This window comes from Aotus nancymaae, unplaced genomic scaffold, assembly GCF_030222135.1.
Source record: "Aotus nancymaae isolate 86718 unplaced genomic scaffold, 86718_ANA_hifiasm-v0.15.2.pri h1tg000010l, whole genome shotgun sequence".
NCBI lineage: Eukaryota > Metazoa > Chordata > Mammalia > Primates > Aotidae > Aotus > Aotus nancymaae.
Genome location: NW_026988421.1, coordinates 32,126,635 through 32,149,937, shown reverse-complemented (window position 1 = coordinate 32,149,937; position 23,303 = coordinate 32,126,635). Strand labels below are relative to the sequence as shown.

Genomic DNA, 23,303 nt, shown 5'->3' with positions numbered 1-23,303 from the left:
TCACAATCAGCGCAGTGGTGCCCTAGAAGGCTTTATTCACATGGGATTGTTTTTGCCAATCCCCAGTGTTCCAAAAATAAAATATGAACGGTTTCACCCACATGCAGTAAACATAGACAGCTTCAACATGTGCTGGAGTGACTAGCTGTGCTTCAGGGTACCTTGGGCTGAGAGCCCTGAATTTGGCTTTGGTATCTTATGTTCCACACCAAGCCCACGGGTAGCGAGTGCCTCTCCAGCCCTGATGAGCTCAGAATCACCTGGAAGGTTGTGTAAATGTCAATTCCCAGACCCCTCCCCAGGAGTCTATTCAGCAGGTGTTTCACAGAACCAAAAGTTTCATGAGCTAAAATTAACTCTTACCATGTGAGAAGCTAGTTGGTTATAGTTCATCTTAAAAAGTGCTGCTTGATGTACTCTTTATCTTTATGGGCTTTTGAAATGCTCATAAGGAAGTTTAAACAATCTGCCGGTTGGGACTCATGAACAGATGGAATCTGAGTTTGAAAACTCCCGTCTCTCAAAGACACATGCAACAGACTAAAGGCAGATAGTCCTGGGCTCGGCTCAGCCTCTGCTATTTACCAGGGCATGTGTCAGAGAGTTGTCAGCTGGCCTAAGCCTTGAGCTTCTTCACATGGGAAACAGAGGGTGCCGGGGACCCTGCAGTGTGGCAGGGATGAGATAAATGAGAGCTATTTGCTTTTAATTGGTGCTGATGATCAATCTCGGAAAACTCAAAGTTTTCCAGGCAACTGGGTCCAGTTCAATCACAGCAGACCTCAAATGACTAAGGCCAAGGATCCAAAGCACAAGACCCCCTCCCAGTACCCACTCCCAAGCTCTGGCTGAGCCCTCCTTGGCTTCTGTTGATGCTGCTGTTCCCTTGAAGAGGACTTCAGCTGTGAGCTCCATGAATCCCAGGCCTGCCTCGGGAACCCCACAGCAAGTGCCTGGCCCTTGAGGAGCTGCTCTGGGCGTGGGCTCTGTAGCTGCCTGCATCAGGCAGTGTTGGCTGGAGTCACCTCCTGCCCTCAGAATGCTCATCACCAGGTACGGGGCCAGGAATCTCAATTTTAACAAGCTCCTCAGTCATTCTCAGACACATTTAGTCAAATGACTAAGTCAGAGTCATCTTCAAGGTGGTTGCCAGGTGCCAGTGTGACTTGAGGGACTCAGAGGTAACCCTTGTCTCAGAAGATGCCACTCTGTTCCTCACTCAGGCCCAAGATGCCTTTAAACCAAGATTCATGGTATGTTTGGCAACTATAGAAATCATGTCAAGGAAAAGTTCACACACTGAGACTCACTTGCACTTGTAAGGCAAGTCACCAAGGCAGCTGGAGACCTAGAGTCAACCTTCCCCATTAGGAGACAGCGGTGGGAGCTGTGGCCGAGCACGGAAGGGGGCAGCGGGGCTTCTCTGAGGCTAAGCGAGGTGCTGGAGATGGCTCCCACCAGCCCAGGAAGTTTGAGAGCTGGCTGTCAAACAGCCACTGTTACAAACGAAATTATATAAGCTTACAATTAAATAAATTATATTAAAAACAAAGGCAGTAAATACTCAAAACACACTACCTCCTGTTTGCTTTACTCCATTTGACTGTTAGCCATGCCCTTGCAGTCATTTGCCTCTATATGTGTATCTGCATGGCGGACACACTATACAATGATGTGCTACTGGGTATCTCTCCCAAATCACATCCAACAACTTCATCTTGGTGACAAAAAAGGCTATGGCGGGAGTATTTACACCACCGTCATCAGCAAATATTACACAGCAGGGCTGAATTTACTGTTCTGTGGTCAGGCTTAAGAAAGCGATGGGAAAATAGTAATAATGCAGATTATACCTAACAGTGTTAGCTGTTACAGCATAAATAAATAGGAAAAAAAGTGAAGAAAATATTCTAGTATTAGAAAAACAGAATCTTATTTGAGTAACATAATTCCTGTCATTTAAAGGAGTAAAGCTGGGACATAATCTTTGCTGTTTCACTTGTTTCATACTCGTCCTACTCTTCACAAAAAATACGGAGCACCATTCTCTTTGGAGCTACCCTCATTTGTCAACTACAGCTATAGGTTGGCTACTGAGTTTGGCAAAAATCAAAGAAAGTCTTTGGTAAGAATCAGTTGGCTACACTGCATTTAAATTGCTATTGCATTTTTATTTGTAAAATTGTGTGTAACGTTATCTATTTCAATATTTAAAATATATGTATGTGTCACACATATATATGTATACATGTATACATCATATATACACGATATGTAGATATATACATACATATACACACATACACACACACACATCACACATTTTTCCCTGGAGAGTTGACTGTTGAGTATCTACCAGCTCGCACTGCTCTGTTACATATGAAAGTGAAGACTTGCCCGCAAAACTGCAGGAAGGGTGCCGTCTGCTTCCAGTCCCGTCACTATCTCTGCATAGACCTAGTTGGCAATCACACATCTGGGGCCCTCTGCAAGTGTGACTGGAAGGCACTAAGGAAAGGCCACCTGGTCCTGGGCCTGCCTCTTCCCCCAGCACCCAGTACACTTTGATACTCTGAGCCCAGGGATTGGCAAAGTGTGGCAGGATCACCGCAGACCCCCAAATCTCCCAGAGGTGCAAGGCAGTGGGGGCCATCTCCCTCTGTAGACATGCAGTAGGAACTCTGGGACTCAGGTCTATTTTATCCTAACTGGCCTTTATGAAATGACTGCAGTTTCTTTTGAGGATGGGAGGCCTCAGTGGTAAGGTAGTGAAAACAGAACTCAGGGCACTGGGAGTGGCTGGATTTCACTGTCTGTCTGGGAGGCCTCAGTGGTAAGGTAGTGTGACCAGAACTCGGCACTGCAGGTGGATGGATTTCACTTGTCTGCTGTCCCAGGGGGCTTTCCAACCCTGACAAACCATAGGCTTTCTGAGAATGTGGTAGAAACTAGGTCATTTTGCAGGAGATTATAGGGAAAACCCTGAGCTCACCTAGTCTTCGTCATTCTTCATGGGACGATCCAAGCCTAGGGAAGGCAAGCATTTATCCCAGGCCACACAGCAGAGGCAGCACCAGAATCCCAGGTGCCTGCCTGCCAGATGGAAGGGCTTTCCACTGCAGCCTCTGCTATCACATAAGCTTCTGGCTGGGTTATGCCCAAGGAGAGAGCAGTGGGGCTTGGCAAAGCCTCCCCCTCCCCACCAGGCTCTGAGCAGGACTGCCTCTCCACCCCTCAGCTCTGGCCCAGCCTGCTTTACCACTTTACCTGCTCCTATCACCACCGCATCATACTCAGGCTTTAGCCCTCCCCGGGCTTCCGAGTGAGCTCGTCTCCAAGCAGGGAAGGGAGAGGCGGCCACAGCCTTGCAGAGTCCTCGGCCACTTGCAGCCATTTCTGCCCCAGGCTGGGCCTTGCTAGGCAGGGAGTTTGCTAGCGATTGGCCTTTGCACTGCCCTAGGCAGCGGGTGGGGCCGGGAGGAAGCAGGAAGAGGAGGAGCTGCAGCCGCCCGCCCCCGCCCCCACCCCCACCCCTGCATTCTTGGCCGTGGGCCAGCCTCCTGCTGCTGTGTGGCTGTGCTGAGCCTTCCCGGAGGGGTTGCCTGTTAACCAGGCCGGGTCACCTCCAGGACGCAGGAGAGTAATGACAACTGATCATCCACTGGGGTTCCCACGTAAGGCTGGCACTGTGCTGAACCCCGCAGGCAAAACTCTCCATTTTACAGATGAGGGTGCTGAGGCTGCCGGGTTAGGGAGTGAGTGGCAGAGCCAGAGCCAGAGTAGAGCTCCAAAGGTCCTCTCCTCCCCTGTGCACCTCACTTCTCAGTAAGAACTGAAATGCCTGGGATGGGAAGTGCTCCGGTCAGTCTCTGCTCTGACTCCATGCAGAGTCTGACAGGGCAGAGTGGTGATGCCTCTACACCCACAGGAGGGCCTAGGTCACCACACCGGGGCCTTCAGACACTGCAGAGGCGACCGTATCTGTCGCTGAGGAGCGCTGGTGCTCAAACACATCCCTCAACGGGCTGCTGCAGAACCTCACCAGGGCTTAGGGGCAAGTTCACTGTCCTTAATTCTCTGGGTTTGCTTTTTTCTTTGGAGGGCCTGGCCATTTCTCTTCTTTTGGCACCTTGCCTATTTTCCAAGAATCCTCAAGGATTAGAGATCACATCTGTAAATACCTCCAGCTAAAGTTCTTTCTGACCCTCCCTCAGGCCTGCCTTGAATTAGGAGCCCCTTTGTTCTCTGCCCATTACTCAGCAGACCATTCCCCTAGGAGGGAAAGCCCCTCGGCATGGAGCATCCCTTCGCTGATCTGACATTGCGTGTGACGGAAACCTGCTATGGGTAATGAATCTCAGAACCAGGGGAGTATGTGGAGATGATCTAAGAGGGGGTCTGAGGACCCCTCCACATGCGTGGACAGCCAACCCGCATGGGGGCATCTCTGCTAAGATCTGATTCAGGCTCTCCACCCCCATGTTATTGATCATGAAAAAGATCAAGGGGACTGGTTAAACCAGACATATACCACATCAAGCCGCTGCTAAAAACTAAGGGAAAACAGTAGGTGACAAAAGCAGGGGTTCTGAACAGTGGTGGGCTTAGAGGCTTAGGGTTTTTTCCTTTATGTTTTTCTGTTTTCCACAATCCACGTGTTTCATTTCCATCCATCAGATGATGATGTTAGGGAGGAACACAGATCCAGGCACCTCAGGGGACACTTCCTCACTGCCACTTTCTCAGGGTTTGGCCCAATGAGTGGTGTGAGCTCCCCCAGTGCCTCCCCAAGGCTGTTCCCTGCAAGGGAGAGACCAGTCTGCGTGAATTTTGGCTCAAGACCGAAATCACAGAAGGTGTGGCTCTGGCAGGCACAGCACGCGGGCATCTGCTCCTGTGCTGCATTGGACGCTGATTTCTGCCACGCCGCCCTCTCTGGACCAGCACCAGCCTCCTGGCCTCAGAGGAGCAAATGCTCCTCGTCCTAGGGCTCTGAGGGTCTCTTGTCCTTGAGTTCGTTCTGGGACAGGAGCTTCTCGGTTGGAATAGAGGGGCTGTACCCCGGGTGTTGGTTCTTAATCCAGGGCACACCACGGAAGCTCTGACAAACATCAAAGCCTGGGCTCCACAGCCACCAAGCGAGTCCAATCTCTGGGCCAGGGCCAGGAGCTTGAGAACCCCAGCCCTAGGGCAGACGCAGCCGAGCGTGAAGGGGCCGGGACTCAGCAAGCGCTTATCGGCACCAACAGAAGGGTCTAGAAGCACAAGCCTGTTGGGCTTCAGTGATAACAATGACCAGCATTTATTGAGCACCTACCGCATGGGGTAATCCTCACATCACCCTGAGCGGGAGGTGCCATTGCTCTAAATGTGAGGAGTAGAAGAAACTTGCCAGGAGGTGCAGAGGAAGTGGCAGGGTCAGAATTCAAACCCAGTCAAAGGAGCACCTTTTACCTGGGGTAGGAGATAGCCTGCCGGGTGGGCTTCCTCCACTGCACTCAGGGAACAGCAGAGACAGGGGCTCCCTCCCTATCTCCCAGGATAAAGGCAGAGGAGGCTCTGGAAGAGGAGCTGCTGCCGCTGTTGTTTTACAAAGACCAACAGAACCCCTGGCTTCCGTCTAGGCCTAACGAGAGAAGGATCTGGGGCCTTGCTCAGTACCCCACATGGAGGGTGGCCTAGGCAGGGTTTTAGAAACCCTGGGGCTACCCTGGGCACTCTGCCCCATCCTCAGGATGGCCACTGCAGACAGGAGGCTCTCGCCATGGGGAACAGTGGTAAGCAAGGGCGGCTGGAGGACGGGGTGCAAGGGCAGACTGCGGCCACCCTGGCCTAGAGCAGGGGGATACGGGAGGCCTCCCAGAGGCGCCGGGCCAGCTGACTGGCCTGCTGCACCAGCAGGTCCGTGGGGATGACCGACAGGTGCAGGGCCAGCAGCTCATAGCACTTCACAGTCTCGGCCGGGCGGCTCTTGCTGTAGTAGCGCAGGAGCTTCCTGCGGAGGAAAGGGAGGATGGGATTCAGGAGTGAGGCTGTGGCACTCCTCCAGCACTAGAGGGCTCTCCTGGCCCTTGCGAGCAAATGCCCATGGCCTCGCTCATCTCACTAGGCCCCTGCATGTGGGCCTTGACACCCGCTCTTGCTCCTCACTGACCTAACAGTGGTATTCTGGCTACGAGGCCTCAGCAGGGATGTTCTGGGCCCCACACAGACGTTCCCTGTGCTGCCAAGACCATGCCGGCAGGAATGAGGCAGGAACACAGATGTGCCCTGCATTCCCATCCTCCCTCACTGCACACAGGGCCAGCTGGGAAGGTGTTCCCAGCATGGATTTCTGGGTCCAAGGTAGGGCACTGCTGAAGCAGAAGCTGCTCCCGGCAGGGGCGGGCACTTAGCACCCACATGGGGCATGTGTTCCCAGCAGCTCCCGATGCGGTGGCGTCACCTGTAGTAGTCTCCTCCCAGCATGCCAATAGGCACCGAGTCGTCGGAGAGGACGGGCACCTCGATCATCTGGAGTTTGTACCCCTGAGGAGGGAAGACAGGGAAGTGGTGGGTATGGGGGACGCACAGCCTGAGTCAGACGCACAGGCCTGCGCCTGGCTTGGCCCTGCCATGTGTGCTCGGTGCTTGAGAAAATGCCTGGACCTTGTTTTTTCATCTGTGAAGTGGGAATAACAACAGTCACCTTATGAACATTAGAGACAAAGTGTATAAGGTTTCAAGGCCCTGGCAGGGTGGCTCTTGTTACCAATAATACCTGGACCTGTGCAGGCCACGAGCACACGCTCAGGAGGGCAACCCGCAGGGCTGTCATGCAGGGTCTTGAAGAGCAAAGTGCTCACAAAAGGCCCAAGCCTCTGCGGCGAAAGAACTGGGAATTCCCAGGGTCGGATAAAATGGGGACGAGAATTAAGATCTGCTGGACTGGACGTGCCCTGGGTGCCAGGCACGAACATGGCGCTTAGCTGATGCTTGTGTGGACACCGTGAGGCCTGCCTGCAGGGAGAGTGGACTCCGCAGCATGAAGGGCTGCCCCCATGGCACTGGCTGGGCTGTGGTGTTCAAACCTGGCCTCCCCAGCTGACAGCTCTGCCTCACTGTATCACCCCGTGGGGCCACCCAAGCACACAGACTCCTGTCTCTCCCTAGAAGTACAGTTAGAGGTCACAGGAATTTTCTAGCACTTCTGTTGTGCACACTTCTAAAGGCACAGAGGAAAGCTGGGGGAGTGAAGCTTGGACTCCGGCTTCCTCAAAATATAGTCCCGGTGGCCCTGGCCATGCGTCTGGTCTCCAGATCATTGTTTCTCCATCTGTACACTGGGGTCAGGAATCCCTGCCCCAGCCACTGCACACAGCTGTGAGGGTGACTGTGAGAACAGCAGTGGAGGGCCCCGGTTACCACCCTGCGCCATGTAAAGGGGTGGCTGTCATCCTCAGTGAACAATGAGAGTGCAGGGTGGGTGCCCATGAAGGCACAGGAGTGCAGGGACCCAGAGACCAAGGCTGCGAGGGAGGAGGAAGGCTCCTGAGAGCTGGAACAACCACTCACGGTGACAAGTGAGATGCAAACAAAAGAGAAACAGAAGGAAAGCAAAGAAAGGGAAGAGACAGAGAGGAGGGATAGGCAGGAGGAGAGGGGCAGGTGGCCACAGACAGTAGGTTCCTCTCGCCGGAGCCTACCCTGCAGGAACAGTGAGACCCAGAGACTGCGGGGCCAGGAGGCCAGGGCCCCAAGCCACACCGCCAGCGCCTTCTCGGGTGGCTGGGCTCACTGCTTCAAGCAGGGTCCTATGCTACTATACAGGGATGACTGTATGCCACTCTTAGCACGTGACGCTGGCGATGTGGAAGCACTACCGATGAAACGTGTGGTCTGAGTCACCTTTCCCACCGTGGGGCGTGTGCGTATCTGCTCACATGTGTGCCGGGACCCTGCATGGACGATGGCGGGAGTTTGCCAGACAGCTGGGCAGAGGGATCACAGTTAAATACCCAAGTGAAAAGGTGACCTCTGAGCTCTCTAGGTCCCAACCTGCTGGGCTTACCAGGGAGAAGAAGAGGAGACAGACAGCACAATCAGAAGAGAGGAATCCAAGAGTTACAGAGTGGGAAGTGTGTGGACTGTCCTGGCCCAGGAACTTGGCCTCACCTACCATGTCATTCTCGAACCACATGAAGTAGGAGCAGTAGAAATCCCCCTCCTGGAACAGCAGCGTGGTGTAGCCTTTCTGCAGGTATCTGCGCGCCAGCTGGATCAGAGACCAGACCTGGGGAAGAGAGGAGAGTGAGCATCATCACTCTCCCGGCCTCGGTCGGCCTGGGCAGCTCTTGCCTCCGGAGGGAGGAAAGTGTGCAGTCGAGAAGCCTGTGAGTAACAGGGGCCTCTCCTAGTAACCGGGCACCGCCTCGGCTCAGAGCAGTAGGCTCAACAACAAATCATTATTGGATGGATAGACTACCCTCCAGTTAGTGTGGGAGCAAAATATATGTAAAAAGCTTTGTGTAACTTTACTACATACATAAACCACAAATTAGTGAACTGGGCTGGCGTGGTGGCTTACGCCTGTCATCCTAGTACTTTGAGAGGCGGAGGTAGGTAGACTGCTTGAGCTCAGGAGTTCGAGACCATCCTGGGCAACACAGTAAAACCTAGTCTTTACAAAAAATACAAAATGATTAGCTGGGCATGGTAGCACACACCTGTAGTCCCAGCTACTTTAGGGGCTGAGGCGAGCGGATTGCTTGAGCCTAGGATGTTGAGGCTGCAGTGAGCTGTGTTTGTGCCACTGCACTCTAGCCTGGGTGACAAAGTGAGACAGTCTCACAAAATAATAAAAATAAAATAAATACATAAATAAATTAGTGAACTGATCATTCAGGCCAGAAAACAGCCAGGGACATCAATAATTAGCATAGTAGGAGAAAAAGGTGTGGGCCTCTGAATCCCCTCCTCTGCCTGGGGTCACCCACTCACCCAGTGCCCCTCAGGCTGGGAAGTGATGACACAGGTGAGTGACCCTGTAGGGTCACTGAGCCAGGGGATATCCTGAGCCAGGGGTGAGGATGTCCTGAGCCAGGGGTGAGGTCCAAATGAGAGCTCACCAAAGGGTCAGATGGAAACACAGGACCTGAGAAACCACGTGCCTTAGCTCCCCTGGGAATGTCCTCTTGCCTGACGCAGGGACCATCACCATTGCCGCCAGTGAAGTGCCCGAGAGAAGGCAGAAGGGACAGTGGGCTCTCCCCCACCTCTCAGGGCTGGGAGGAGAGGGACAGGCAATCTGCTACAAACTGCATCACAGTGTGATGACTAATTAAGTCTGCCATGGATTGGCTATACTTTTCAGGAAAGAAATTTGGCAACATGCACCAATAACCTTAAAAACATGCCTCCCATCTGACTTAGTAATTCCAATTGTAGGAATCCATACTGGGGACATAATCAGAGATGAGGACACAGATGTATGTAAGGTGTGTACCGCAGAATTATTTATAACAGCAAAAGCCTAGAAATAATCTGTATGTCTAAATATTAGGGAAATGGTTAAATTATGTTACATCCACATGATGGACTATTATGGAGTGGCTAAAAATCATGTCTATAAAGAACGTCATGAGGAAATGCATCTGATATAACGTGAAGTGAAAACATGGTAAACAAAGTTGCGCATACAGAGTGATCTCAACTACAACAAACTGTGCAGAGAAACAAGAAGAAACGTACCACGATTACCCCGCCTGTCTCCAGAATGAGGGACAAGGATGAAGGTGGTGATGATGCTACCAACAAATACTGAGTGGACTGTATCTGTATTTTGTGCCATGTGCTATGCTAAATATTTTACATGCATCATCTCATGTAGTCTTCATAATTCTGTGATGTAAATAGCATGATTATTTCCCTTTACAGACGAGGAAACTGACACCTGGGCTAAGTAACATGCAAAGCCACATAACTAGTGAGAGATGGGGCTGGGCTTCCAACACATTCCTCTGCCGCCCAACTTCCCATCTCGTTTTAATCATTAGAATATATTTTATTTGGCCAAAAAGAAAAGAAAAAAAAAGAAAACACATACATGTATAGCTTTTTGGAGAATGGCAGTGGTCCTCCCCTACCAAAAATACAAAATTGCCATGAAAAACAGTCCATTAAATTAGGAGAATAAAAAGCATTTCCAGGGAATGCTTCCTTAACTGAAATCACCTTGTTCTAAATTCCAGTGCCCAGCTGATGTACCTTGAAGCTCTCTCCATTCTAGCTCATTCAGCAAACACTTGCGGGCATTTATTTATGTGGTGCTGGCCATTCCTCCTCCGGCCTGCTGCCCAGCGCACTCTGCTAGCACGAGGCATGTGGATTACAGCAGGAGAGGCTCCCAACATTGGTTGAGGCCCACCCAGACCTGCACTAGGCCTGAATGGTTACCTTGGTTTTGACAAAGGCAGCCAGTGGCCCCTTGCCCAACTCCGATGAGGTCTTTTCACTGCAGCAGAGGGAAGGCGCCACCATCTGCCCGGTGGTGCGGTCCACATAGATGAAGTGTACCAAGCCTGGGAAGTCTTCTAGGTAGGTGAAGGTCTGAGTCAAGGTGCTTACCAAGCCAGGAGCCAGGGACGGCCTGCCTATCCATGCCCTGGGCTTCCAGCTGTGCCCAACTAGGGCACAGCTGGTTGGGCCAGGACTGCCTTTCTCCAGAGACTTCCATTTCAGCCAAGCCCCCTGTATCCTTGCTTCCTCAGATCCCCCACTACCTTCCAGTTCCCCAGGCCTTGGGAATCTCTAAGATCCTTGACGCTTGTACATTTAACACAGGCAGTTCTGGCCCTATAGGAACATAGGATGCTCACAGTTCATCATTTCCATGAGGGATGAATTTAAGTCAGACACACGAGAGGCTGCAGTGTGAGCACAACTCACGCTGGAGTGAGCCTAGCTGACTGCCCAACCTATGTGCCTCACTGTGATCTTGTTAAATTCTTCAGGAGAGCTTGGAAGGCTCCCATTAGGGAGGGGAAGGGACATCCATGGAAGGGCAGCTGCTGGTGGCTAAAGAGGCCCTGGCATCCTTTCACCCACCCACTGAGGACCTCTCAGGAGACCGGGGGCTGGACACTTGAGATGGTTCAGGAAAAGCTGCTTTACATAAAGTTCCATGGTTAAGTCAGCATTCAATAAAACTAGGGTTCTATAATGAAAGGGTCAAATACATCTTAGGAATGGTTTTTGAAAGAGGGATAAACATTTACTGCAGGCCTTCTCAGAGCTTTTCCATGTCACTGTGCACTGTGATCTAAGAAGGCCATGGCTCTTTTCACCCAACTAGACCACAGGAACCCACCCCACCCCTACCCCTCATGGAATACCTATTACCATTTTGCCAGCTGGGCAATGCTGACAAAAGAGAAACAGAAGGAAAGCAAAGAAAGGGAAGAGACAGAGAGGAGGGATAGGCAGGAGGAGAGGAGAGGGGCAGGTGGCCACAGACAGTAGTTCCTCTCGCCGGAGCCTACTCTGCAGGAACAGTGAGACCCAGAGACATAAAGGGTTTTTATGTCTTTTGTGAATGAACTTTGGGACAGGAGGAACTGCAGAAATTTCAGCTTGGAGTGTTCTATAGGCAGGGCACATGAGCCACTGTGTCCTGTTATTTTCCTGCAGAGAGGTGGTGAACAACTGAGGGGGTGGAACATATATATTCCCCTTCCCTGGGGCCCGTGGTCCTTCCAGGGAGCAGGTGTGGAGGCAGCAGACCTGAGAGGCTTGTGGGGCTGGCTGGGGCCCCAGTGTGAGGATATGACACCATGGTGATATTCCTCCTGCTCTTCACCAGCAAGAAGTCCTTCCAGTCTGTCAGCTTCTCCCTGCCAAGGGAAGCTCCGGCTGCGTGAAGGAGGTCGGGCTCCACACCCTGCCCTGGCCAACCAGGGGGGCCGCACCACACTTACCGCATGAGCCTCTGCATTTGGTCCTGCAGCTGCTGGGGCAGGTGTGGGCCTCCCCTGCTGGGGGCTGTGGTCAGGAAGTTTAGCCGGTAGATGGCACAGAGCTGCCGCTTCACCTTCCCACATGCCTGGAGCAGCCTGGGCACGAGAAAGGAGAGCATCACAGCAGAAGAGACCTAGGGGAGCCCCTGGCCCCGTGTGGACCACCCCATTCCTGCACCCAGGACAGACAGACCTGGGGAGCCCCTCACCAAATGTGGATCACCCTGCTCTTGTACCCAGGACAGACAGACCTAGGGGAGCCCCTTGCCCCTCACCCCATGTGGACCACCTACTCCTACACCCAGGACAGACACACAGGTCTAGCGGAGCCCCTTGTTCCTGTGTAGACGACCCCACTTCTGTACCCAGGACAGACAGACCTAGGGGAGCCCCTTGCCCCTCACCCCATGTGGACCACCTACTCCTACACCCAGGACAGACACACAGGTCTAGCGGAGCCCCTTGTTCCTGTGTAGACGACCCCACTTCTGTACCCAGGACAGACAGACCTAGGGGAGCCCCTCGCCCCATGTGGACCTCCCTGTTCCTGCACCCAGGACAGACAGACAGATCTGGAGGAGCCCCTCACCCCTGTGTAGATCACCTCACTCCTGTACCCAGGACAGAAAGACCCGGGGAGCCCCTTGCATCCAAGTGGGCCACTTCATTCCTGCACCCAGGACAGACAGACAGACAGACTGACCTGGGGAGCCCCTCGCCCCCATGTGGACCACCCCACTCCTGCACCCAGGACAGATAGACCGACCTGGGGAGCCCCTCACTCTCATGTAGACCACCCTGCTCCTGCACCCAGGACAGACAGATCGACCTGGGGAGCCCCTCGCCCCCACGTGGACCACCCCACTCCTGCACCCAGGACAGACAGATGGAAACCCCTAAGGGAACAGCCACAGCTGATCAGGCGATAGGAAGGAGCTCCCCAGCTTCTCCAAGTGATGCTCCACATACGTGGGAAGAAACTTCCTTTCTTGAAATTATTTTGCTGATAAACGAAGTGCAGTGGTGGAGGAGACATGGTCTTGTAGGGAACAGTCCCCCAGGCACATGACCCACCCCTTGTCCTGAGGGCCCACCACTTACTCCCAGGAGGATCTGGGCTCACTTTTGGAGAAAGCCTTGGCCTTAAACTCCAGCCAGGTGCTCTGTAAGGAAGACAGGTGGCAGGTCTGCTTCCTGATCATGTTTCCAGTGAGGTCCAGGCCACAGTCCTTCCCAGGTTAGGCTGTGAGCAAGCACAGGGCCCCTAGACAAATCTGCCTGTCTGGCCAATGTGAGCTACCCTGGCAGACCTTACCAGCCCCCTGCAGACTGCAGTGTTCATGTTCTAGTCACTCAGCAGCATTTATTTAAAGGGGAGTTTCCAGGAGTTCACTGCTTGATGGCCATAGGCACATACAGTAGCACCATCACAGTGACCTGGCCAGCCCCTCTGGGGGGCACACACAGGGCAGGGGCTGGGGTGTGTGGAGAAGTGGCTGCTGCAGGAGCTGGGAGGGCATGGGGTAGCCTTGCAGGGGGCGGCCTCTATAAAGAGGAGAACTTGGTGTTCTAGTGAAAGTGCTTATTAGGATGCCCTGAGGCACTGTGGGACTAGCCCTGCCTCTGCCTCCACGAAGAGGAGCCTGGGTCTGGGCATCAGCTGCTTGCTCTGCCTCCTCCATCCAATCCTGCTGCTGCCTTCAGACTGACAGGCACTCCAGCCACAATGAGCCCCAGCTCCTCAAACACCCCAGGTGCCGCCAGCTGCAGAAGCAGTCCCCAGCTGCTTAAATCCAGTGCTGCCCCCCGACTCTGCCCCATCCAGGCCCTGACTTGGGCTGTGTAGAGCGTGCGGTGAGGGCCTGTTTCTATGCCTGTAGGTTGTCGCATGTCTCCCAATCTCAGCTCCCAACCTGGGCCCTAAGCTCGCTGTGGGTGGGGTGGGACTGTGTCCTGCATGTCCTGGTGTTGCCCTGAGAGCCCAGGTGCACAGCCCCACTGCAGGGAGGAGGCCCATGACTGGCAGATCCCCGGCCTGCACCTGCTCATTGCATCCAGGCTCTGGCTCTTTAAAACTTATCTAAGCCTTAGTTTCCATAAAAGGGGAATTATAATTCATGTTGTGCCAAACACACATAAAAAGCTTCTGAAAGCCTGAAAAACAACCAAGTTTTCGTTATCATTTCATAATAGGGAAAACAAGGATCATAAGCCTGTCGTGGAGCCAGGACAGGAACCCAGGCCCCCTGGCCCCTCAGCTGCTGTGGACCCGATGGCCCCTGCTGCTGGCCCTGCCCCTTCTCCTCCAGGTGGGGAGGACTGGAACCTGGATCTCACCTGAATCTCCTGTCCTCCTCGATTCTTGACAAACTTGTCCATCCTCTGGCGCAGGTCTCCCACGAGGGGCTGGGAGCGCAGGGCAGCCCCAGCCTCCGGCCCTTCCTTCAGCTTCTTCTCCAGCACAGAGAAACCATCCAGCAGCTGGGACAGAAGCAGGGCCAGGGGCGCACTGGGGCTCTGAGGGAAAGGACCAAGAGGAGGTGGGTGAACGGGATTGCCCCTGGGGAAGCCGTGCCAGCCCCAAGCATAACCAGGGCAGGGTGAGGGGCTCTCATACCCTGGTCAGGAGCACCAGGTTGATGCCTGGCCACAGGGGCAGGCAGTACATGGTGTGGGGCACTAGGGGGCAGTAGCTTTCCTTCATGTTGGTGTCCAGGAAGATCCTTCTGGGGCCGGAAGGCGCAGGAGAGTGGGGAACCAGCGTTTGAAGAGTGTCCTCCGCTATCTACCGAGGAAGAAGAGCTGCAGTGAGAAGTGGGATCTCCAAGTCGGACCCACCTCTGTGGGTCCAGCATGTCCACAGCTGCCCTGTGAACCACAAGAAATAAACATTTTTAGCTCCAAGAAACTCCAGTTTTCAAGTCTCTGCATTCTGCTGAACTGGCCCTCGCAGCTCCAGTTCCACTGTCACCCCTCTCCCTCAGCTGTTCCTGGTCCTTTCTGCCCAGAGTCCGGCCTGGGTGCCAAGCAGGGCAGTGGGCAGGGGCAGAGGAGCTGGTTGGTGGCACAGAGAGGACTGAGAAGGCAGAGAAACGCGCACTCGTGGATGGGGAGAGGTCCCCTCCCCACACTTTCGACAAACGGAGGTATCTAACGTCCAACATTTTGTCATTTCAGTCACCCTCAGAAAATCCCAACAGCCACTCAAACTGGGGAAACTGAGGCATAAAGTGACCAAATGAGCAAGGCTCCAGCCTTATGAAGGGCTCTGAGTAAGAAAGCCTTTAGAGCAAACAATTATAGAATTAAGGAAATCATGAGAAATGCCACAAAAATTCCTCTTCAGTGTTTCATATAACAGCAAACACTGCACACAATGTACCGATTTTCCTGGGGATTTGCTAGATAAAGAACATATGCCTGTGAGGGACTCCCAGACACTCATTAAAAACCACACTGTGGGAGTGCTTAGCAAACGGAAAAATGTTTAAATAAGAAAGCATAATGAAGCACGTTAGCATCCAAGTCTGGTTTTAAAAATACACACATGTACATATATTATGTTGTGTGTGTGTGTGTGTGTGTGTGTGTGTAAAGTCATAGGGGAAAGAAAGACTAGAAGGAAACACCCAAAGATGTTACTCTCATTTTGAGGATGGAATTGAGAGTAATTTTTATTCCCTTTTTTATAGTTTACTTTTGTATTTCCCAATTTTTCTACAATAAATGTACATGCTCACTTAAAAAAAATCAAAAATTCCATTAGGCTTTCACTCCCAAGAACAATGGAGCTGAGGGACAGTACCTGGGGGAGAGGAGGGGCAAGGTCACCAACCCTCACAGCCCATCCCTGGACCCTGCCTCTGGGCTGAGCTTTGGCACCAGGACAGGCCCCTGCACTGACCAGCCTGGGGTTGAGAAGGAGAAGGGCTGGCCTGGGTAGAGTCATCCTGGAGGCAAAACCTTCGGAGCTCCCAGTACTCACTGTGGCATCTCAGATCAGCTGGTCCCCAGGCAGACGCAGGAGAAACTCACCTGAAGGGCATCCATGGGTGGGGTGCCCTCCTCCAGCCAGACAGCGCTACCTGCAGGCCACAGGTAATAACATAACAATGTAAGTACCATGAGATGTAAGCCATGGCCCAACAGCATGGGGTGGGGCGCCCAGATGCCCCACAACCCCAGCCCTTGGCTGGAAGCTCTAGGCAGGGATGCTAATGTGACTGGAGCAACACCCCCTACATCCTAAGTTAGCAGGTACAAGGTGAACTCTGCAGGACCAGGGCTAAGGCAGCCTGGGCCTGGCAGAGAAGTTTTCCCAAGAGCCAGCTGCTGAGAATGGAGCTCCTGAGGACATGTTTGGGGCCAGGGGGAATCTTCCTCCCCCTACTCCCTTGGCCCCCTAATCCCCTCCTTGTTCTGTCCCCTCTGCTTCAGGCCTCAACCCACCCCTTAGGAGTCAGCACACAGTCCACGTTTGCCCATTCATTTATTCAACCAGTAAATTCTTACTGAGCACCTACTGTGTGCTAGAAATTAAGCTGGATTTCCTTCCTAGTATAGTGCACAAAAATCTACTGAACCCACCACATATCTGAAATATTATGTGTTTGTAATAATACTGTTCCCTCTCATATTTCATTGCAAACAACCCTCATTTATAATCATGTTTCTCTGGGGGAAGTGTGTTCCTACATTTTAAACACCTGATTTACAAATGGATGAGTGCAACTCAAGCCATTTGTAAGTTGTGAGTTCTGTGCATGGTGGAACAGCACTATTTTTTTACAGTTCTGAGGCATAAAAAACCACTATGGAGAAAGCGGGACTGGGAGGAGGATGGTGATGAATGAGGGAAGGGAGTAGCAAGAAGAGGAACTTCGGAGATTACCCAGAAGCACTGCTTTTCAACAGGTCTCAGGCTTGTAGAGAGCTTAGGGAATCTGAAGATAGCTAGGAACCCTCAGCCAAGGAAATACACAGGCAGAAATGGGTTCACACACAGTCTCAGGGAGTCCTAGGCTTCTAGCCAGTTCAAAGACCTAATTTAAGAGCAACTAACCCAGTGGCTGTCAACCTTGCCTATACATGAAAATCATTTGGGGACCTTTACAAAATCCTGATGCCCAGGCCACAGCTCAGACCAAGTGAGTCAGCATCTCTGGGTATAAGCTCAGCTTCAATAATTGTCAGAGATCCCCAGGTGAGTTCAATATGCAGCCAGCGGGCACACCAATGCTGTAACCTAACTCTATGCACAGCAGTTGTTCGCTCCCGAGGCACATTGGACTCAGCTGGGAAAATTTCCTAGAAGTATTCACACCTGGGTCCCAGGCCCACAGACTGTAACGTAATTGGGCTGGCTGAAGCTGCCAAGTGATTCCAATGTGCCAGGGTTGGGAGCCACCGGTTAAAAGGAGCCACATGGCCAGGCACGGTGGCTCACGCCTATAATCCCAGCACTTCAGGAGGCCAAGGCGGGCAGATCACCTGAGGTTGGGAGTTCGAGACCAGCCTGGATAACATGGAGAAACCCCGCCTCTACTAAAAATACAAAATTAGCCAGGCATGGTGGCGCATGCTTGTAATCCCAGCTACTCAGGAGGCGGAGGTTGTGGTGAGCCGAGATCGTGCCATTGCACTCCAGCCTGGGCAACAAGAGCAAAACTCCATCTCAAAAAAAAAAATAAAGGAGCCACATAATAAATTCTTTTCAAATCCTAGTCCCTAACAGGCTTCTCCTCCTGACACCCTGGCCTTCTTTTTTCCATCAGATGATGTGGATGGACCACCAGATCCTTTTTTTTTTTTCCCTAAGAACTTCAGAGATAAATGTAATGCTCATTCATAGTGACCACAACAGTTTGGATTTTGGTTTTTCTATTTCTCTAAGCAAAGTTGTCTATTTTTTGTTAACAGTTTGAATATTTATAGTTTTTTAATTGTTTACCCACATACTTTGGAGAAACAGGTGAAGTATAAACTATAGAGGCTAAATATTTATATTTTAGAATGTATTGAAATGAGATGATGATTACTTAATTGAACTTAATTTTTAATTACAAAAGAGAAAGATGAGTCTGAGAATGCATGCACAAAAGTCTTCAATGAAATCAACTTGTCATCAACAGCTTTAGGGATCAGTGGAGTGGTCTTAATAGTCCTTGAGTTTAGGCTGGAGCTGGCAGAGAAGATGGGGAGCCACAGACAGCGTCCTGTGCTCTAGGAACATGGGCACCTGTGCTCAGGCCTTAGGAGGCACAGGGTGGGGGTGTGGGGGGCAGGGGGAGTGGGCACTGAAGCCTAAGAGAGATGTCCTGGACTGCCAATCACTACTGCCCACTAGCTATAGTCTCCTGCTCCCCTCTGGGTCTCACCTGAGCTCTGATCTCCAGGGGAAGGAGCTGGTGTGAAGTACTCCTCAGGGAGGGAGAAGCTGTCTGTCTCCTGGGAGGGAGAAGGCAGATTAGGCTGAAAGGCTCTTCCAGCTAGCTCAAGCCTGTCCCTGCTCTCCTGGGAGGGGCAGGAAAGGCCTGGCTGCCTGTAGAGGCCAATCCCCTCCTGTCCCCAGCTCCACAGAGGCACAGCACTCACCGTCTCTGCAGAGTTGCCCCTGGTTGGGACTGTGGAATGAGGGCTCCAGGCCTGCTGCACGGGGATGTTCTGGCTGCTCCGGGCCCTTCGTGGGGAAGGCTGTGCAGGGCAGGGGAGAGGCTGGTTAGCTCCTATCTGACCTCCCTCCACTCCTTCTGCCTCCCAGTGCTTCACAGAGAAGCCCCCACCCCTCCGCGCGTTCCAGGTGCAGTCCTAGGGGTGCAGTCCTCAGACTTCCCAGGAATTTGATTCTAGGTGGTCTATTCTGTGGAAATTCCAACACACTGGTATCCAACTCACCACTACCCCTGGTGATGCAATGGTGGTGGCTAACACTGAGCATTCATTGTGCCCGAAGCACTGCCAGGCTCCATGGAAACTGCCCCTTTTGTCCCTCCAAACACCCCTGAGAGGTGGATGCTTTGTTACTCCCATTGCACAGATAAGGGCACTGAGGCTCCCAGAATGCAAGTATGTGCTCAGCTCACAGAGCCAGGTGAGGTGGTGAAGCTGGGTTTCAAACCATGGCTGACTCAAAAAATCTGCACTTTTAACCCACTGGACCTAGCGCACTCCAGAATTCCCCTCACATCTGAAAGCAGTGCGAAAGAAGTCACACCCAACCACACACCCAGAATTGGGACTTAGAAAACATGGACTCCCCAGGGGGTGCCTGCCCACCACTTTCCAGGCAGGTTTTCTGAGCCACCTCCCTACCAGCTCCCTCTACCCAGAGAGCTGCCCTGAGACCTGAGCGTCGTCCTCTGCTGTGCTCTCACTGGGGTAGAGGTCCTGAACCAGGAGGATGAGGGCGAGCAGGTCGGCTGGGCGCAGGGAGCTGGCGCTGTGGCTGCGGACACAGGAGCATGGCCACCCATCAGCATGTGCCCGGCAGGAGACGGGGCAGGCAGGTTAAAGGAGTGTGGAGCCTGGTCCCTGTCCTCAAGGAGCAATGTACTTAATCCTTTCTGGAGACAGGCAAGGCACCAATACAATTAATGAACTCATCAAATTTTAAAATAAAACTTGGTTTTATTTTAAACAACAACAAAAGAAAATGATTTACCAGTGGGAAAGCACCAGCGGCCAAGAACAACATAAAAGGAAGTCCTAGATTGGGACTCTAAGACAGTGTGCCAGGAAGAAATGATAGACATGAGTGAGATGAAAAAACAGAGAAGCAAATCTGGGAAGGTTTCAGGCTTCATGGAGGAGGTGATTCTTGGCTGGGCAGGTGATGCTTTTCAGGCAGAGGGAATAAGGGGAAGTGGGAGGCCAGGGAGCCTTCAGTCACAACATGCCAGACCTTGAGCTCACCTAGAGTAGAATGCCAGCAGCTTGGAGTGCACGAGCAGGAAGGCATGCAGGGCCTCCTCGCCGCCCCGCTCGGGGCTGGTGTTGACAGCCTGGATGACGTGCCGCTCCAGTGCCTCTATGCACAGCTCACAGAGCTGGGGATGAATCAGCCGCTCCAGGGCCTGGCCAGGGCAGGCAGGGAGAAGAAGCTGTATCACCAACCACCCTGCCCTACTCCAGCCCCTGGGCTAGTGGGGACATTCACTCTGACAACACTGAGCTTGGACTCTGCACCAGATATGTGAATGGGGGGACTAAAACCCACCGGGTCCCAGCCTTCCTGAGGCTTACCGTCTGGTCACTAGACTCCAGTGGATGAGGCAAGGCAATACACAAGGAAATAAAGTAAGGGCCATTTGTAAATAAGCACCAAGTACAAAATATACAGCACTAGACCAGGGAGAAATAGCAGAGACCTCCTTGGGTGGGGTGTCCAAAGAAATGTCCCTGAATTAGGTCACCTTTAAACTAACATCTAAAGAACCAGATGGCCCACCAGAGAAAGAGGGAGTGAGAGAACACTGCAAGCCAAGGAAACTGCATATTCAGAGGCCCTGAGGTGGGGAGAGAGTTTGGAATGGTGCTGTCCAACAAAAATAAAAGGCGGGCCCTATGCATAATTTAAATTTTTCCAGTGACCACATTAAAAAAGTAAAAAGAAACAGTTGATGTTAATTTTAGTGATATATTTCATTTTATCCAATATATCCAAAATATCACCATATGATATAAAAGCCTTATTAATGGAATGTTTTACATTCTTTTTTTGTGCTAAGTTACCAAAATCTGGTATATATTTCACAGGCATAGCATAACTCAGTTTGGACTAGCTATATTTCAAATGTTCAACAGCCACATGTAGCTAATGATTACCATATTGGACAGATCTAAATGTACAGTTTTCCTGAAAGAAGTTTCATGTGACTAATGCTCAGTAGGTGTGGATAAGAGAGGCATGAGATGAAGCTGGAGTGAGACAGGCAGCAATAGATCACACAGGGCCTGGTAGGCTTGGGAAGGGGTTTGGATTTTATATTAATGGCATTAGGTCACCTCCTACAAGAAGTTTTTCCTAATGTCCCAGAAAGAGTTAATCACTCCATCTCTTGTCCCACCATGGCTTTTGATGAAAATCCTGATATGGCACCCAGGATTCTTTATTATATCTTAGTATAAATCATGGCTGATTTCCCCTCAAGGGCAAACAATGTGTCTTTGTTCATCTCTTTATTCCCATGGCCTGGCACAACTCTTAGCATATAATAGGTACTATATGTTTATCGGAAGAGCGAATGAGTAGGGGGTGTGAGAATGAATTCCTTCAGATCTATTTTCCAACTCACTAATTCTGTCTCTAGCTATGTCTCATCTGCTATTTAACATATCCCTTGAGTTTTTCATTTTAACAACTATGTTTCCATTTCCTAAATATCTGTATGTGTTCTTTTTCAAATCTGCCTAGTCATTTTAGAGATTCTTCTTATTATCTCATTTTGTGATTCTACATTTTATATCTTTAAATATTTCATAGTTATTTTATATTCTATATCTAATAGTTCCAATGTATCAAGTGCCTTGGGATTTAAATCTGCTGGTGACTGATTTTCCTAACTCTCACTCATGGTGACTTATTTTCTTCCATATCTGATTTTCTTCAGTTGTGAGTTCACATTTGTTTGATCTTAACCTGTCCTCTAAAGCAATGGTTTTCGAAGTGTGGTTCCTGGACAAGCACAATAAACAGCACCTGGGAATTTTTTTAGAAATGCAAGTTCTCAGCACTTTGGGAGGCTGAGGCGGGTGGATCACGAGGTCAAGAGATTGAGACCATCCTGGTCAACATGGTGAAACCCCGTCTCTACTAAAAATACAAAATTAGCTGGGCATGGTGGCACATGCCTGTAATCCCAGCCACTCAGGAGGCTGAGGGAGGAGAATTGCCTGAACCCAGGAGGCGGAGGTTGCGGTGAGCTGAGATCGCGCCATTGCACTCCAGCCTGGGTAACAAGAGCGAAACTCCGTCTCAAAAAAAAAAAAAAAAAAAGAAAAGAAATGCAAGTTCTAGAGGCCCCATCCCAAACTTATTAAATGAGAAATGCTGAAAGTGAGGCCCAGTAACCTGTATTTGACAAGCCTTACAGATGATTCTGACACACACCGGAGTATGAAAACCACTGCTCACAAGAGAATTTGGTTTACCTCTTTAGGAAGCCAAGGAGTGCTCCTGACCAGCAGACACTTTAACTCCTTAGGGCTGGGCTTAACCTAGAGTTGCAGGCTCAGCTCTTCTATGCTGCTGATGGCCCAAGGCTGTTTACTGGCTATAGTGCTGGTATCATGTGCACTCAAGGCAATCTTGCCTTTAGTGCTGTGTTTTTCTCCACTGCTTTCCACTCCAGTTCCAGCTCAATATAATTTTGTGGGAGGATATGCTGAGGGTTGAAGAAACTGACTTCAAAGATTTCTGTAATTTACAGTGAACCCAAAAATTACATCAAGTGTGTGTTATCCAGGATAAGCTGTTTTACTATGGGAAAACCCATCAGCGTACCCAACCCTCCCTACAGCCAGAAAGAACAACTCTCTATGATTACATGAGTTTCAGGGCCTGCTTGTGCCTTCACTCATTAGGGTTAAAACATGGTCTCAAAGCTGGATGCCCCCTCTGACCTGACAGCTCCAAGGATTGAGGACTCCCGCACCCAGTAGTCACCTCCACGGCAAAGCACTGCTCCTGCTCCCGCAGGCGGCTGTAGGTCCACAGCAGGCTCTGGAAGTGCGCCCATAGCTGGACACGCTGCTCTAGGTCTGGGGGCCGCAGCCTGAGGGCAGAGCCAGAGACAGCGGGAAAGACCACAAGAAAGCTGGCTCCCCCAAACCCAACCCAAGGACCACAGTCCCAGCTCAGCGTCAGAGCTGGGTGAGCCCATGTGACCTGCCTATACAGCTGGGAAAAAGGGCCAGATTTCTGGTCGAGCTCTAGCTGCGGAGTGGGGTGGGATAGGCACGGAGCCAGAAAGCAGGTAGCTGAGCAATTCACCTCACTCCTCAACCTTTGTCACACAAATAACCATCACACAAAGCCAGCTAGAGAGAGCCAGGATGCTGCTTAAGGGTCTCACACAGAGGCCACTGAACACAGAAAGGTCTGGTCTATCATTATGGCCCTACCCAGGTTTGCAGCCATCTTGGATGCTGGCAAGGTCTGCACTGGCCAACGTTGTTCATGTAACAGGCATCCACTACCTGCAGCATTTGCCACTGAAACCAGGACCGACCTGGGCTAAAATGACTCATGAAACACTGTTTGCTCATTTGAGAAATGCCTCGACTTGAGTGCTTACTCATATCGTTACAAAC

General features: G+C 51.5%; 2 protein-coding genes across 13 annotated transcripts in view; both read right to left on the bottom strand.

The window, feature by feature from the left end:
- PYROXD2 (pyridine nucleotide-disulphide oxidoreductase domain 2) overlaps positions 1 to 3,441 on the bottom strand; it is a 30,845-nt gene extending 27,404 nt beyond the window's left edge. For 5 of the 6 annotated variants that reach the window (XM_064373990.1, XM_064373993.1, XM_064373991.1 and 2 more), the window contains exon 1: positions 3,268 to 3,439. In XM_064373990.1, the coding sequence (XP_064230060.1) occupies positions 3,268 to 3,394 (127 nt within the window). In that variant the 5' untranslated portion in view covers positions 3,395 to 3,439. Of the gene's footprint in view, positions 1 to 3,267 lie in introns of all 6 variants that reach the window. The other variant, XM_012439519.2, reaches the window with a different exon arrangement.
- Positions 3,442 to 5,272: 1,831 nt separating this feature from the next.
- Positions 5,273 to 23,303, bottom strand: part of HPS1 (HPS1 biogenesis of lysosomal organelles complex 3 subunit 1) — a 30,701-nt gene continuing 12,670 nt past the window's right edge. For 4 of the 7 annotated variants that reach the window (XM_064373983.1, XM_064373985.1, XM_064373982.1 and 1 more), the window contains 15 exons: positions 22,657 to 22,765; positions 19,905 to 20,065; positions 19,338 to 19,437; positions 18,588 to 18,686; positions 18,371 to 18,440; positions 16,029 to 16,078; positions 14,611 to 14,778; positions 14,331 to 14,510; positions 13,095 to 13,156; positions 11,955 to 12,089; positions 11,806 to 11,870; positions 10,435 to 10,580; positions 8,159 to 8,272; positions 6,446 to 6,528; positions 5,273 to 5,995 (listed from right to left, as the gene is read on the bottom strand). In XM_064373983.1, coding sequence (XP_064230053.1) covers positions 5,833 to 5,995; positions 6,446 to 6,528; positions 8,159 to 8,272; positions 10,435 to 10,580; positions 11,806 to 11,870; positions 11,955 to 12,089; positions 13,095 to 13,156; positions 14,331 to 14,510; positions 14,611 to 14,778; positions 16,029 to 16,078; positions 18,371 to 18,440; positions 18,588 to 18,686; positions 19,338 to 19,437; positions 19,905 to 20,065; positions 22,657 to 22,765 — 1,705 coding nt within the window. In that variant the 3' untranslated portion in view covers positions 5,273 to 5,832. The other 3 variants (XM_064373988.1, XM_064373987.1, XM_064373986.1) reach the window with 3 other exon arrangements.